This window comes from Miniopterus schreibersii, assembly GCF_964146895.1.
Source record: "Miniopterus schreibersii genome assembly, chromosome: 18".
Taxonomy (NCBI): Eukaryota; Metazoa; Chordata; class Mammalia; order Chiroptera; family Miniopteridae; genus Miniopterus; species Miniopterus schreibersii.
Window position 1 is genome coordinate 5,273,693 of NC_138121.1, and position 16,510 is coordinate 5,290,202.

The following is a 16,510-nucleotide window of genomic DNA, read 5'->3' on the forward strand; positions in this document are numbered from 1 at the left end:
TGTCACTCTTGCAGGCACATGAGACACTCTACACCTGTCATTTGAAAAGTTCCTGCCTCCCAGGTCTCTGCTTGTTCAAGGGAACCTCCAAAACTCACTTTCCCAGACTCTCCGCCATGTGGAGTCCAGGTCCAGGAGGAGGCTCCTCCAATAAGTACATGTATTTCAGACAGAAACCAAGGTACAGATGTGAACATCTGGGATGGCTCCAGGCAGGCTGGGACCCGGGCCGATTTCCTCTGCCAAAATCTGAGGTGCCAGCAGGGTCGGGGAGAAAATGTTTCCCAGGGAACGTTGGGGTTTTGTCTGCATACAAGCACACAGCTGAGTCACTAACTGGCAGGAAAGTGGAGGGAGATCAGGACAGGGCAGGGATCTGGAAGGCTGTGTTGAGAAGACAGCTGCTTCTGAGGTCTCTGGACACTGACGGCCATGAGCTCAAAAGCACTGAGGCTTTGGGGTGAGAGTCTTGGGTTTGTACACTCCTAGGCCCCTTCTCAAGGCATCAGAGATGCCTTCTCACACAGTCCTGTCCACTTCCACCTCCAGCTCCCTCAGAGACCCCTTCCTCTTGTGTCCACCATGGGACCACACAGTCTGGGGACAGTTCTGTCTTCTGCATGAGAGTCCACCTCTGTGAGGCAGGGTTGGGCCTGTCTTGGTTGAAGCAGTCATTAGATGTTGAGATTCTGCCTCTATCAATGTCTAGAAAAGCTTCTGGCTCTCTGGGTAGTTAAGGGTAAGATTCTGACCTCAAACAGCCATCTGTTTTATTTTTTCATCCTGCTCCCCAGTCCTACTGGTCAGTGACACAGGCTGGGACAGAACCCAGGACTCCTGAACCCCAGTCCAGGAGCCTCCAGGCACCCCTGGCCCAGCCCCTCTGGGAAGGACAGGTAGGCTCCGTTCACAGACGCCCTTGGACCAGACCCAGCTGGGTGCTTCCAGGGCTCCTGGTCGAGGCTGGCAGAGCTGGGTTCTTGGATATGAAGCCCAGGAGGACACTGGGATTTCCTACTTTCACTTGCTTCTCTCTTGGCATCCCTTTATCCCCAGGAATTAATTGAATATCCCTTCAGCCCGCATCTGGGTGTTATTTCCATCTGGCCTCGGGGAGCTCCCTTCCCAGGGCACAGGCAGGAATGTGGTGGTTTCAGGTATTGAAAGAATGTCAGGTATGCAGGAGGAGGGGCTGGGGCTCCCCAGGGACAGAAGCTCCTCCTCTTCTGATTGATGAGGGAGCTGTGTCACTTCTTTGCTCCAACTGCGTCATCAGGGTTTTAGTAACTGTCCCCTCTCCCTGTGAAGGGACTTCTGGTGACCAAAAAATGGATGGAAGAATGGACGGTCTGGCCCCACCCCAGCCCTAGTTGGACCCTCGCAGTAAAACAGTGAATTGAGAGCCTACTTGTCATAAGAGGGGCCGGAGGAGCAGGCTCTAGGCTGTGGCCCCCGGAATGGCACTATTGATGTGACTCAGAGATTTGGATAACACCCTGCAGCCGCGGCAGCCTTTGGCATCGCAGAGCTATTGCCTAGACTCGCGGTTGGGGCTGGGAAAACATCTGATGCCTGCTTTGGTGCGCTGCCCAGGGACACGAACGAATGCACGAACAAAGTCATTCCAGCTGCAAGGCCCTCTGGGAAAGGGATTTAGATCGAGTTGAACCAGACCAGCCTCCACTCTGCACTAGCAGGTGGGGATCAGAGTCACACTGTAAAGTGAAGGTACTCAGGGAAAGTAACATTCCAGCAACAAATCACGAAGCAGACCAAGGTGGTCAGCACCAGCGGCGTGGACAGTTCCTGCTGCTCTCCGGACACGGGCGCGGCATTGGAACCATTTCACTCCCCATTTTCATATGTGCGCTAAAACACACGTACCGTAAAGCTTACCATTTACCCGCTGTACATTTAGTGGCATTCAGCACATTCAAGATGTTGTGTGACCGTCACCAGAATATTTTCATCGTGCTGAAAGAAAACCCCGCACTCATTGAGCAACCCGCTTTTCAGTCCCTAGGAACCACTAACCTGCTTTCGGTCTCCATGTATCTGCCTATTTTGGATTTTCCAGATAGAAAGGTACAATATATGCCCTGTGTCTCGCTTCTTTCGCTGATCACAGTGTTCCCGAGATTCATCCATGTCGTAGCATGGATCAGTACTTCATTTCTTATGAGAAAAAATATTGCATTATATGGATATACCACATTCATTTTAACCATTTCTTAACTGATGGATGTTTGTGATGTTTCTACATTTTGACTCTTGTGACTAATGCTACAATGAATATTTGCGTACAAGTGATTTTTGAACAACTGTTTCAGTTTCTTAAGTTCTATACCCAGGAGCAGAGCTGCTTGTTCACATGCTAATTTTATATTTAACTTCTGAAGGAAAACACAGTTGTCCACAGAAGTTGTACCATTTTACATTCACACTAGTAAAGCATGATGTTTGCAATTTCTCCACACCTTTACCAACCCCTTTTTTCTATTTTAAGAATTACCATCATTCTAGTGAATGCAACGTTGTAGGTCCTAGTAGTTCTGATTTAAATTTCCCTTTTAAAAATGACTGAGAAGAGTGACTCAAGATGGTGACACAGCCCGGCCGGGCGTGACTCAGAGGTTGAGCGTTGACCTAGGATCCAGGCGATCAGGGTTCGATTTCCGGTCAGGGCACATGCCCGGGGCGATCCCCAGTTGGGGCGTGCAGGAGGCAGCGGATCAATGACTCATCATTGATGTTTCTGTCTCTCTCCCTCTCCTTTCCTCTCTCTGAAATCAATAAAGATATTTAAAAAAAAAAAAAAAGATGGTGACACAGAAGGACCCTAAATTCACCTCCTCCCATGGGCACAACGTTAGGAAATACACACACTCACAAATAAAAAAAAGAACCACCAAAAATGTAAAACATGGTGGGGGAGTAAAAATGTGACTTTAGAATGTGTTCAAACTTAACTTGCTACCTACTTAAGTCGACCCGTGTACATGCAGGCTGATAAATGTGAGCCTCACGGTAACCTCGAAACAAAACCTACAGTAGGTGCGTAAAAGGTAATGAGAGTGAAATCTAAGCATAACACTAAAAAAGTCACCAAACCAGAAGAAAAGAGGGCAGAAGAAGAAAGAATGGAGCACAAAGCAACCAGAAAGCAGTGGGCAAAGCGGCAGTTAGTGCATCCCGAGGGGCCAGCACCCTCTCACCCCAGTGACAGAGCCACCTGAGCAGAGGAGGGCACAGGGCACCCCTTGGGGCCGTCCCACTGTCCCAGATTGCAAGAGCCGACGGTGCCTTACCGCCTGACCCCGCAAGCCCCCGACTTTCCCCGTGTTCTTCGTAAGTTTCACACTGTCCCGAGGGAGCAGGTCAAGGCGCTGTCCCAGCTCCCACTCCCACCCCGGGCCAGGGCACAGTCCCTGCTCAGCCCACCACCCGAGGTGTGATTCAGGCGACAGGGACTGCCATAGTCGATAGTCGGCGACCTTTTATTTATAGATTCGGAAATTCTATTTTGAATAAGTGGACAAAATGAGAAACTTGCCAGGTTTCTGGGGTCGCTCAAATGCCAAAAGGACACTCTGCCTACTTCCATTTTGTCCGAGGCCTCATTTATTCGGGGACAGGCCGCTGTACGTCCCAGGCGCTGTCGCAGGCTCTAGCTCACGCTGAGACTGTCCTGCGAAAGTCAGTTTTCCTTGGGTTCCTGGGGGGGCAGGGGGAGGAGAGGAGGCGATGAATGAGAGCGCAGAAGCGGGGCTGGGCCCTTGGCAGGCAGTGGCCGGCTTCCGGAGTGATCGAAACGGACAACGTCATTATCACACTTGCTTGTTTCATTGACATTCTGGACAAAAATGTCCAAAGACTCTCCAGATCACGACCCTGTAAGAGTTATGACGGCAGGACACATGGGAGGTTTCACTTGTCTCCTCCACAGGAATACGCCTTTGAGCTGGAATATGCCTGGCCCAGGGCAGGGGCGAGGCTGGTCGCCCGGAGAAGCCACGTGGGGCCGGGAGGGAGGAGGCGCTGACAGTGCACTTTATCGCCTATACGCCTTTCACTTTCTTTTGAAACTATGTGTCAGTTGCACAGTGATGCAATAATCTGTTTTTCTCTAGTAGGTGCAACCAAGTGTTATATCAGTAATGAAAATCAGTAGTGAAAAAAGGCTGTGTGCGCCGGCCCAGCCGGCTCGCTCCAGGCCGGGCTGCATGTTGGCACCCTGCGTGTCCGGCCTGGGCTGGGTCCCACGTGTGCCGGGTGGGGACGGAAGGGGAGGCTGGCAGGGAGCTTCTGCACAGAGGGGCCCCCAGGCCTTCCGAGCGTCTGAGCGCCAGGCTCCGGCCGAGCACGAGCACGCGGGAGGCAGGGAGGCTGCCTGGGGGAGGAGAGGCTTGAGCTCCAGGCACCGATTCTCAGAAAGCGGCCACGTCAGGACAGACGTGCCGAGTTAGATACACCCTGGACACAGCTTTCGTTTACTCACCTGCCCCTTCATTCGCTCATTCAGTATTCCCTGAGAACCTGCTCTGTCATCGGCCCTGTGCTCGTTGATGCTGGGGACCCAGTGGTGACTTAGTCCCAGGCTCTGTCCTTCTGGTTCTCACGTCCAGTGGGGGACACAGACCACCCCAGATATAATGACCCAGAGTGGGGAGGGCTGGGAAGGAGAACTAAGGGCATCAAGGGTGGCTTCCTGGAGGAGGGGACATCTGAGCTGTGATTTTAAGAATGCGCAAAACTGTGACTATTTCAGTGGGGTTCAGCCCTGGGAGGGCAGAGGGCAGGGGGGGGTCAGCCAACCTGTGGGCCTTGATGAGGATTCTGGACATGGGTGCTAAACAGGATAAAGTGGTGAGATTTGAGTCTGTGGAAGATCCCAGTGTCTGTCTCCGGGGAGAGAGTGACAGGAGGGTTGAGAGAGGAGGCCGGAGATGAGGGAGGAGGCCCGAAAGTAGAAATAATCGTGCAATACCAGAGTCCTAAATCTCTGCACTCTCCGGGGGGGAGGGGGGGTGTCCACGCTCCCCCCCTGCTCCTCAGGCCCCCTCTGGCGGCTGCCGGGTAGGGGGACTATTCTCCAAACTGAATCGTGACTCTTTCAGGTCCTAAAGCCAATGAGTTTGTCAAAACGGATACCTTAAAAGTTAAAATAGAGTTTATTGAAAGTAGAATAGTGTACACTGGACTTGTTTTTGAACTGTGTGTAAGTGACAAAATGACACAGTATCCATTTTCTTAGTGAGTCATTTTCAGATAGTAAACATGGACTGGAAAGGCTCCGGGCACAGACTTGCCAGATTTAACTGTCCTATCACGTCTTCTAAAAAAAACGGGTTTGGCTCTCGTGTCCTCCATCCAGGTGCTTCCTGGGGGGATCAGCAGAGGCCGGCACTGCACCCAGCTCGGCGTCTCTACCAAAACGAGAGGAAAGGGAAAGGGAAGGTTGGCTTGGGCACCAGCCAGACCCAGAGAGAAACAGGTTCCCTGGGGCAGCTTGGGGTTGGCGTCGGCGAGGAGGAGCCCAGCCCACCCTCCTGGGCTTGGATCCTGGTCTCTGTAGGTGGCTGAGTCAGAACTTGGGTGGAAAATGGAGGGGAGCAGGGCAGGGAGGGGGGCTCGGAGGCTGTGCTGGTGAAATGGGCACCGAAGGCCGGTCCCTGGACACTGTGAGTCCCTGACTCAACAGCGATGAGGGTTTGGGGTCAGACAGTCCTGGGTTCGAATCTACACTTTCTCAAAGGGTCAAATAGGTGATTTACAAGCGCTGTTCATCTCCCTGTGTGAGAGGAAGGTCTGATTCTTCCTGTTACTAACGAGACTGACAGCTTTGAGCCCACCCCTTGGTGGCACAATAGAAGGCAAACCCCCTACCCAGGCCACCTACAGGGACCTAACCCTGGCGCCAGGTCCTAGTGTAGAACAAAACAAACCAAAAAAGAAGCCAAAGTCAGCATCCCACTTCATACCTGCCCATGCCTGCTTCTCATGAACCGGGCCCTTCCCCTCGGGGTAGCCCTGCTTCTGTGCCTTGGCTGGAAGACAAGCATTACCACATATCCCTTGGTGCCTGAGTGTCGTTCTGTCATCCCTCGCAGCCCTGGGCTGGCACCTGTATGGTAGGAAACTAAAAGGCCAGATCTGGCCGTTTTCGCTCAGTGGTTAGAGCCCGTCAGCCCATGGGCTGAAGGGTCCTGGGTTCGATTCTGGCCGAGGGCCTGTACCTCGGTTGCAGGCTCCATCCCCGGCCTGGCCAGTGCGAGAGCAGGAGGCAACCAATCCATGTGTCTCTCTCACATCGGTATCTCTCTCGCTCTCTCTTCCACTCTCTCTGAAAAGCAATGGAAAAAATATCCTCAGGTGAGGCTTACAAAAAGAAAAAAGAAACTAAAAGCCCGTATTAACAATCCCCAACGAGCTGGCTCTACACCCCCATCCCTGTGCTGCCCATTCTGGGTTGTCTGTCTGAGAGGAGTCTGGCATCTCTGCTGGACCTAGAGCCCCATGGGGACAGGGACCAGGGCTGCCTTGGTCACCACCATGTGGTGAGTCAGCCGTTCCCACTGCCAAGGACGCTCAGGGCCTCATGGCAAGTAAGCAGCGACTGGAAGCCTCACTGGCTGTATCCTCTCTGCCCAGTTTTCTCAGGAAGACCCTGGCGTGACGCCCCACTGCAGACACAGTTATGTAACATCTCTTTTTCCTAGTGAGTCATCTGTCCCAGGCTCGGCACCTCTGGAAAGAACAAGCTGTGGGACCCAGTTGGCCCCAGGGACCTACCCCAGGGGAGACTTTCGCACAGCGCCCCGTGCTGCCGGGAGACCCCTGACTCTGAAAACTGAAACCGCCCAGACGCTGCTGTTCTGTAAGGTCGCGGCCCCCCCTTTACCACCAGGTGCTCCCGAGCCTGGACTTTCTCCCCGCGTCGTCGTCGCTGTTATTTCCACCTGGCCTCAGGGATCTCCTTCCAGGAAAGCGGAGAAATTTGGTGGAACTTCCTGCTTCCATAAAGAATGTCAGGTATGTGGGATGCGGCCCAGGAGGGGCGGCCCCTGTGTCGGAGGGCCCCCCCCAGTGTGTCATTGGGCGGAACGGTGCCCTCCGCCCCACCTGTGGGCCTCAAGCCTGAAGGCTGGTCTCCACCACATCAAAAGCTGTTCCCTACAGGCCACACCCGGGTGGCCAGGCTGGATCCCTTCCTGCTTCAAATGCTCTGAGCACTAGCAAGAGTTTCAGTGAAAAGGAAGGACTGAAACTGCTGGAAATAGAAGGGGCTCTAGTATTGGGGCGGCGGGATTCTGAGCAATGTCATGGCCGGGCTGCAGGCTCCATGCAGGACTCCAGAAATGACCTGTAACAACACCTCCGAACTGGCAACTTTACATTTTTTTTAGTAAAATAATGTAAGTGGAAACTATTCAGCACACAAAATACAGAAGCAACCCCAATACAAGGGTAATTCAGCCTTCAAATTTGAATGGAGCCCAGCTGGCGTGGCTCAGCGGTTGAGCATCGACCTAGGATCCAGGAGATCGGGGTTCGATTCCCCGTCAGGGCACATGCCTGGGTTGCGGGCTCCATCCCCAGTAGGGGGCGTGCAGGAGGCAGCCGATCAATGATTCTCATCATTGATGTTTCTCTCTCCCTTTCCCTTCCTCTCTCTGAAATCAATAAAGACATTAAAAAAAGAGAATAAAAATTTTGAATGGAGAATTTCTGATTAGATACTAGACTGTAGTAAAGGATCTACCACATGTGGATGCTGGGATGACTGAGTGTTCCATTTCCTGGGGACACTTCTCTGAAGTGGCCACATTGTGCACAGAGCCAGGTAACCTGCACTCTCCCCATCACCTGGTCTGTGTAAAGAGAGGTTCCAACTCCCTCCTCCCAGAGGGACATAGGAATACAAGGTAAGGAACACAGACAGATGATGGCCTTGGAGACTTCACCCCAAATCCTCTCAGTCATTAGGTAATCTTGGTTCTTTATTAACCCAAGTCCCACTACCATCCCCTGGACATAGTATATTTTGTGAGAGATACTAATACAGGTTGTTGGCAGAACCTCAACTGTTTTTAAAGGACAGAAAAATCGAGAAGTTATGCCCATAAAGTTGCCCCTGGCCTGAACATAATTAGCAGGAATAGTGTGGGAGGCACTGGGAGAAATGTAGGTGTGGTAGACACAGCACAAGAGAAACAGACCAGCGCTGACCCACCACCCAGTGAGACATAAGCCCACTTGGCAGCCTGGGTGTCAGTAAACCAGGACTAAACAAAGGAGAGAGAGAGAGTTGACTCTTGAACAAAAGGGGTTCAAACTGTGGGGTGTCCACTTATGTGCAGATTTTTTTCAATAAATATACAGCCAGTCCTTGTATCCCTGGGATTCCCATCCACAGATAAATTATAACAAGACCAAATAAAGGCAGTAGATGAGTTAAATATTTAAAAATTTAACCTCCTAAAGCATGCAGGAAGTAAATCTAATGTAGTTCCTATTAGAAAATCCCAAGATTAAAGGCAATAGACTGATTACCCATTGATTAACATTTCAACAAATGCTCACAAGGGCATGTTGCACTTGCAGGCTGACAAGATACAGACTAAATAAAATTCTAACAAGGGAAGATTTCACTCCTCTGCCTAATAATTATATTCTTAGACTCATTAAGAAATCTGATGTGCAAATATTTACAAAAGGCCAGCTGAGTGTTTTGTAATTGTAAGACAAAGGTACAAAGTTCCTGAATTTTGCAAGTTTCCTCTATTTAAAAGTTGTGCACAGTGCATACAAAGTTGCCTCAGGGGCGGGGTGGTCCACGCATCTCCCAGGGCAGCAAGAAGGGCAGGGCGGCTGGTGTCCCAGGGACAGGGAGCACAGTGAGGCGGGTGAAGGCAGCCAGTGCCGGGAGCCATGGTGAGGAGCGTGGGCCCCATCCCGAGAGTCATGAGAGGCCGAAGGAAAATGGGACTCATTTTTGAAGGTGACCTTCAGGAAAGCCCTGATCAGATCTGAGCTTTGGCCTCACAGGGTCCAGAGTGCTTGCTGGGAGGTCACTGAGTAGGTGGGAGCAAACTCCAGATGCCAGGAGATGGTGACAGGACCAGGGTGAAGACCGTGGAAATGGACGAAAGAAGTCTGATTTGTAAGCTATTTAGGAGGTGACGGCAATGTGACTTAGGGGTGAACTGAGTAGTCATTCAATCATTTGGTATTTATTGAGCACCTGCTATGTGCTGGGCGTCGTTTTGGGTGCAGGAAATAAGAGGGGAGAGAACAGAGGCTGGTCAAGGATGGTGCTCAGATGTCTGGCTTTTGTACCCAGAAGATGACCATATCAGTCCCTGAGACAGGGACTCCTGGGCGAGGGCTCACTTCGGGGAATCTTGCATTCGAAGTGCCTGTGGGATATCCAAATGGAGATGTCAAGTAGGAGGGTGGACACGCAGACCCAGAATTCAGTTGAAAGTTCTCAGCTGGCCCAGCCGGCATGACTCAGTGGTCGAGCGTCCACCCATGACCCAGGAGATGGGGGTTCGATTCCCGGTCAGGGCACATGCCTGAGTTATGGGCTCGATCCCCAGCAGGGGGCGTGCAGGGGACAGCCGATCAGTGACTCTCTCATCATTGATGTTTCTATCTCTCCTTCTCCCTCTCCCTTCCTCTCTCTGAAATCAATAAAGACATATTTTTAAAAAAGAAAGAAAGTTCTCAGCTGGACATAAAAACCTGGAAGTTATCTGCATTTCAGTGGTGGCTAAAGCCATTACCTGAGTAAGGCCACCTGGCAGAAAAAGTGTAACAAACAGGGAAGAAGGAGCCTGAAAGGGAGAGCAAAAGGCCAGCCAGAGAAGCGGAAGGAAAATCAAGACAGTCTCATGACACAGAGGCCCAGGGAAGTATTTCGAGAAGGAAGCGGTTGATTATGTAAAATGCGGCCCAATTGCCCAAGGTCATCCAGCTAATAAGTGGCAGAGCTAAAATTTAAAACCAGGTCTAACTATTTAATAAATGGTGCTGGGACAAATGGTCAGCCATCCGGAAACAAAGTTAGATCCCTACCTCATGCCATACGCAGTGATAAATGCTAGCCAAGGGAAAGGTCTAAAAGTAAAATACAGCAAAAACAAAACAATATATTTTTTAAAATAGACAAAGATTTATAATCTTGGTGTGGAAAGATCTTCTTAAGGCATTATAGGAAACCCAGAAACTATAAAAGAAAAAAATAGATTTTTAAAAATAGACTTGAGAAAAAGGTTTGTAGCACATTAAGGAGACCCAGCTAATAGCCCCCAGAGTCAACACCCAATGGGAAGTGACTGGGAAAGAAACCGACAGTTTGCAGAAGATGGGTGCAGTCATAAATATGTTTTAAAAATTATCAACTCTCTGATGTTCAAGGAAATGCAAATAAAACACTAATGAGATACCATTCCCTGGGGTGGTAAAGCATTGAAAGACTGGTCACATGGCTGGGAAAAAGAAATACTGAAACTTTTTTGAAATGGTATTTGGCAACATCTATTATTATTTTAAATGTAGCTCTAGGTTCTGGGTACACGGTGTGAAAATTAACAGAGCTCTCCACTCCGTTAACTCTATTAACTCTACAAATGTGTTCTATTAACTCTATAAAAAGTACATTTGCACACTTTTCTGTATGAACATTATTCCTTAATGCTTTTAAAAAGAACTGAGACACAAAACATACATGCCCCACACCCAGCAGCACCGGTTATGGCATTCCCTTCTTCATCTTTCAAACTGATAACAGGGCACAAGCACCCCAATTTATTTAAAAAATGGGCAATGGAGAGGAACAGGCAACTGACAGAAGACAAATCCAAATGGACAAAAAATGTAGAAAAATGCTCATTCTCCTGAGTGGTCATAAAAATGCCAATTAAAGTTACAGAGATATCACTCTATGCCCATACATTTAAGGGGTGATAACACCTACTTCTGGGGCCAGTGAGGGCTCCATTACATTACTGGTGGAAATATGAATTGTTGACAGCCTTTGGGGAAAAACAATCGAGTAATAGTTATTAAATATGTATAGTCTTTGACCCAGAGTCTATATTTATAATGTGCAGTTGTTTCGGTGTGCAGGACTGTATGTCTGGTAAGCTTTTGTGCAACATTGCGGGGGGGAAAAACTGGAAAACTTTAAAAAGATTGTCAAAATGGTAAACCTGGACCGTATTATGCAACCATTATAAAGAATAAATTAGATGTATTGACCTGAAGAGATGCACAGGAAATATTAGGTGACAAAAGGCAAAGTGACATGCATGGTTTTGATATTTTAATATGGCTTTCTATGTGTTTGTAGGTAGTGGAAAGTATGGTTTAGAAGTTACTCTCTGAAGCTAGGAGGCCTGTGGCTAAACCCTGGCATTCCCTTACCTGAAGAGAGACAACCCCTCTGGGCTTGTTTCCTCGGCTGTAAATGGGGGTTAATAATAACATCTTTCTCACAACCACGCTGGGAGCATATGATGAAATAATTCATGAAAAAATTAGAGACGCCCTGTGCGCCATTCGATGACACTGTGGGTATAAGCATGATCTACCTGAGCATGGAAAATATGGTGGAAGAAAACACCACACTGTTCTCGTTGGTGACCTCAGGTGAGGGGAGGTGGAGGCAGTGGGACACAGGTGATCAACATTTTGTATCAATTCGACTTGTTACAGCTAGCATGTGTTACTTCTGTCATTTTTTTAAAAATTTCATAGTGCTTTGTGTATTGGTTTCAGGGGTACAGCTTAGGGGTTAGACAATCATATACTTTGCATAGTGTTCCCCTCAATATTTCCAGTGCCCTCACCTGACACCATCCATAGTTATCACAGTATTATTGCTTATATTTCCTATGCTGACATCCCCGTGACTATTTTGTAACTACCATTTGTGCTTCCTTGTCCCTTCACCTCTCACCCAGTGCCCCAATGCTTTTGTCATTTTTTTTTTAATGCACTAAAGCAACAGGAAAGGAGGAGAGCAAAGCAGGGGTTCTGCTCTGACCTCGCTGTGTGCTCTAGCAGGGAGTGGGAGAGGGGGGCCCAGCTGGAGCAGGGGCCCCAGGAAAGCCTCTGTCCCAACAGGTGATCCCAAGCCACTGAGTGGCACTGGGCAAACGACTGTTCCTCTCTGGACCTCACCCCCCGTCCTGTGCAGAATGGAGCTGCTAGTGGCACCCACGTAGAGCATGTTGCTTACTACCAAGAGCAGATTTGAATTTGAGTCCCTGTGGTGCTTACGTGGTGCTATAAGTCAGCACCTTCTGAGGGCTCAACCCTGTCAACCCATTTAATCCCACATGAACCCTATTATTAAACACCATTCCCATTTTGCAGGTGGGGAAAACTGAGGCACAGAAAAGTTAGGTCACTTGCCTGAGCCCATGCACTGGGATGTGGCCAGAATTTAAATGCAGGCAGCCTGGCTCTGGGCCATCGTGTCTCAGCAACATGACTTCCCTCCGCCCAGCCTCAGTTAACTCAACTGTGAAATGGGCTTCTCAATTCTCAACTCTTGGTTGCTGAAAGGGGTCAATGACCTCAGGCTTGGGCCTGGGAGAAGTGTCTAAAAAATGGCAGCCCGCTGCAGTCCCTGCTGGAAGAAGAGGCCAGGCCGAGCCTCTCTCTGGTGTGAAGTTCCCGGTGAGGTGTTCAATGTCCCCACTGAGGTGAGAGACAAAGCGGGGCAAGGATCCAGACCCGAGCCTTCCAGAAACCACAGAGCAAAGCGCCCCGGGGCCTGTGAGCCTCTCCCTGCCCTCGCTCTCAGCTGGGTGAGGGGCCCTTGGGCCTTCTCATGGGTTCCCCTTCCTCGCTTCCCTCAGCCCCGACCACACGCATCCTGTTGCAGTCTAGCCACAGAAGGAAGCAGAGTCTGGGGTCACATGTAACCTGCAGGGAAAGTCCTGCCAGGGTGTGAAGAAAGGCTCCCCCCCCCCAGCCCAGCGCATAAAGACAGGCCCCGCCAGCCCGCGCTCCTTGCCGACCCTGCGTGCCCGGTCACCATGTCCCCGCCCCGCTGGCTGCTGGCCTGGGCCCTCCTGGCCCTGCTGGAACTCGGAGAGGCCAAAGAAGACGTGGCCTGCTGCGGCCCCATCGTGCCCCGCAAAGAGTGGAAGGCCCAGGCATCCGAGTGCAGCCAGGAACTGAAGGTGCCGGTGCGCTACGTGGTGGTGTCGCACACGGCAGGCAGCCCCTGCGACACCCCGGCCCTGTGCCAGCAGCAGGCCCAGAACGTGCAGCACTACCACAAGCAGACCCTGGGCTTCTGTGACGTGGGCTACAAGTAAGTGCGAGACTGGGCCCCGGGCCGCCTGCCTGACACCCCGAGCAGCTTCCTGGGGCGCAGCGTCTTCCTGGGTTCTCCCCGGAGTCACCATGGGGCTGGGCCTGAGGGGGCGGCAGGTGGAAGCTGTGAGGAGGGGGGAGGGCTGGAGTCCAAGTTCTGCTCCCTGCAGGAAGGGCCAGACTCTGCCAACACGCACAGTGCGTCGGGTGCCTCTGTCAGGAGGCAGGCGACCAGGCTGGCTCCAGTCCCCAGCTCTGCTCATGAACAGGCTTCGCCCTGTCTCGGCTCCCTCCTCTGCGGCTGGTGGGACTGCGGTCCGCGTGATCCTTTACCCCCACGCCAAGCACTTAGGACACCGCCTGGCATGTAGTGGGAGCCCCAAATCCCTGGGCTATTGCCATTAGGCACCTGCTACGTGCCAGGCCACGGGCCGAATGCTGGGACAGGGACACAGCCTTGAGCGATGGGAAATCTAGCCGGACTGGATTTTAAGGCCAGTAGAGAGAAAAAAGTCAGCACAACGATTTCAGATGGTGATAGAAGCGAATTATTGAGGGTGACTTCGGAAGCTGAAACCAGACCCACATGGGCTCCTTCAGAAGGGCAGGGTGAGGGACCGGCTTCCTGTTATGGTGGCTCAGAGGTGGCTCTGGGATGGGGGGCCTGCCTCTGGGGCCCATGCCCACCAGCTCCCTTTCCAGGGTAACAGGCTGGGGTCCAGCACAGGAGAACACCTGAGCCCTCTGGCATCTCAGCTCTTGGTGGGCACTGATCACCTTACAGAAATGCAAGTTCCCAGGTCCCACCCTTAGGGGGCTTCGGGGGGGATCTGGGCACCTCACTTGGAGAACTCAAGAAGCCCCCCTGGCTCTTCCAGCTCAAGTGTTTACAATTCAAAGGTTCAACGCCAAGGTTTTGCTGCCAGTTGTTCCAGTTCTCTGCGTCCCGCGGAGTAATGCGGACCAGAGCCTGGCTCCGTGGCCTCTGGCCTTAGCCACCGCACAGGAAAGCAGGCCCAGTGAAGTGGCCTTCTCAGGTCTGAGGGTTCAGCATCTGACTCAAACGTCCTGAATCCTCCTTCCTGCCGCGTGACGCTCTCAGGGCCTCAGTTCTTCACCTGTGAACTGGGGCTCCCGATTGCACCCCGCTGGCGGTGGAGGTGGTGAATTTAGATGCATCCATTCAACAATAACAAGGAGCACCAGTGGCCTGTGCCAGGTGCTGGGGACACAGCAGGGCCGTCACTGTCCCAGTCCTGAGGGTCACTGTGATATTTCCGGTCTTTCAGAGCCAGGTTCTGAGAGTCTGGCTTGCTAAGTGGCAGACCCAGGACCTGAGACCCGGAAGTTCCAACATGCTGTGCATTGCTGGCGACCTGTGGGCCACAGGGCTGAGGGGCAGATGCTGCTTCTCCCAAGACGCTGACCTAGTTAATTCCAACGTGCCGGTCAGGCTCGCTCAGGCAATATGTGTTGAGTGAGTTAAGGACCTGCCAGATTGGAAACCTCAGAGGCAGATGCTGGGACTCCAGGGTCTGTGTCTGGTTGTGGCCCCAGCCCTTCAGTCCCTGATCCTAAGGCCTGAGTGGACCCACAGCAGGCAACAGGAAGCAGGAAGCAGGCTGGTGAGGGCATTAGAACTTCTTAGTGGAGGTTTCTGAGGCAGGACCTCTGGGGCATGGCCTGGGCCAAATCACTCCTCTTTCTAAGTCTGTTTCCTCAGCTCCAAGCAGGGATGACAACAGGCCTGCCTCAGAGGACTGCATGTGAGGACTCAGCAGATTCAGAGCTTGACACATCCCCCAGGGAGGCAGGAGAGAGCAAGGAATCAGATCCTGGGGGTGGGAATCACGAGCACCTGGGTGAAAATCCTGCCTCTGCCCCTGACTGGCTGTGTGACCATGAGCAGGTGTCTCTACCTCTCTGATTATCTACAGAATGGATGCAGTAGTGACTCCGGTTACTATGAGGATTAAAGAAGGTGCACAGGGTTGTGCTTGGCATTTTAGGGGCCACTTGCATTGGGGATGAGGAGCATGGGGGGGAAATTGTGTGTGAGTGGCAGGAACAGGGGCAAGGCAAGTGGAGGAGGAGGGAGTCCTCTCCCAGGAAGCCCTCCGTCATTCATCAACCTCCTTCACCCCCCCCCCCCCCACAGCTTTCTGATCGGAGAAGACGGGCTCGTGTATGAGGGCCGGGGCTGGAAAACCAAAGGTGACCACACAGGTCGCAGCTGGAACGCCATGTCTATCGGTATCACCTTCATGGGCAACTACATGGGTGAGTGACTGTCCAGCCAGTCAGGATCGGGGGCTGACATGGGCCTGGGGGGTGTCACAGCATGGTGTATAGAGGCTCTGCCACCCACAAGCTCTGTGACCTTGGACAAGTGACTCTGCTTTTCTGAGCCTTATTTCCTCCTTTTTGGATAATGACCATTTTCAACCACCTGGTTCGGATGAGGGTTAGTTACTCTGTATTAAAGTCCTTAGGCCAGTCCATGGCACCGAAGAAGTGCTTCATCATAGCACTGGGGGGATCGGACCTTAGGCCTGCGGACAGAGGAGAATCAGCCATAATCCTGATGGCCAGCACCTGCTGTGCCAGGTGCCATTTGGTGGGCTTACGGTCCCATAGCCCTGTGACAGGTGAGGAAACTGAGACACAGAGGGGTTGAGTCTCTGCTAGGGAGTGGCAGACCGGGTTCTCGATTCTAGCAGGCCAGCTGGGAGTGCACAGTTAGAACCACTACCCCACACTACCTCTGCCCTTTGGGGGAGCCCCAACTTAACTCCTGCCTCTGCCCCTCCAGAGCGGTCACCCCCGCCTCGGGCCATCCGGGCGGCCAAGAGTCTGCTGGCTTGTGGAGTGGCTCAGAAAGCTCTGATCCCCAACTACGAGGTCAAAGGACACCGGGATGTGCAGCAGACCCTCTCTCCAGGGGACCGGCTCTACGACATCATCCAGGAGTGGCCACACTACAGGGAGTGAGGCCCTGTCTGTCTCCACCCCCAGTAAGGAGCCCACGGCCTCCCGCTTCAATAAAGGTGCAACTCAAACTGTGCTCCTGTGTCCCGCAACACACCTCCCTCTCACAAAGACCTCAGCCAGCCCCCCACCCCCCACCTCCCAGCACTCTGTCCTTGCTGGTACTCGGAACCCAGAGGCCCAGGCC

At 52.0% G+C, this 16,510-nt stretch overlaps 1 protein-coding gene across 1 annotated transcript; it reads left to right on the top strand.

The window, feature by feature from the left end:
• Nucleotides 1-12,768: 12,768 nt before the first annotated feature.
• Nucleotides 12,769-16,398, top strand: PGLYRP1 (peptidoglycan recognition protein 1). The gene is made up of 3 exons (XM_081118237.1): nt 12,769-13,333; nt 15,494-15,615; nt 16,148-16,398. Exons 1-3 carry the CDS (start codon nt 13,053-13,055, stop codon nt 16,324-16,326), a joined length of 582 nt encoding a protein of 193 aa, XP_080974363.1. The 5' UTR covers nt 12,769-13,052; the 3' UTR covers nt 16,327-16,398.
• Nucleotides 16,399-16,510: the final 112 nt, after the last annotated feature.

What these genes read in the sequence shown, in the direction of transcription:
- PGLYRP1 (XM_081118237.1), top strand. Translation starts at nt 13,053, where the DNA reads ATGTCCCCGCCCCGCTGGCTGCTGGCCTGGGCCCTCCTGGCCCTGCTG. An exon ending in TTCTGTGACGTGGGCTACAA is followed by an intron (nt 13,334 to 15,493) that starts GTAAGTGCGAGA and finishes CCCCCCCCACAG; the next exon opens with CTTTCTGATCGGAGAAGACG. An exon ending in CTTCATGGGCAACTACATGG is followed by an intron (nt 15,616 to 16,147) that starts GTGAGTGACTGT and finishes CTGCCCCTCCAG; the next exon opens with AGCGGTCACCCCCGCCTCGG.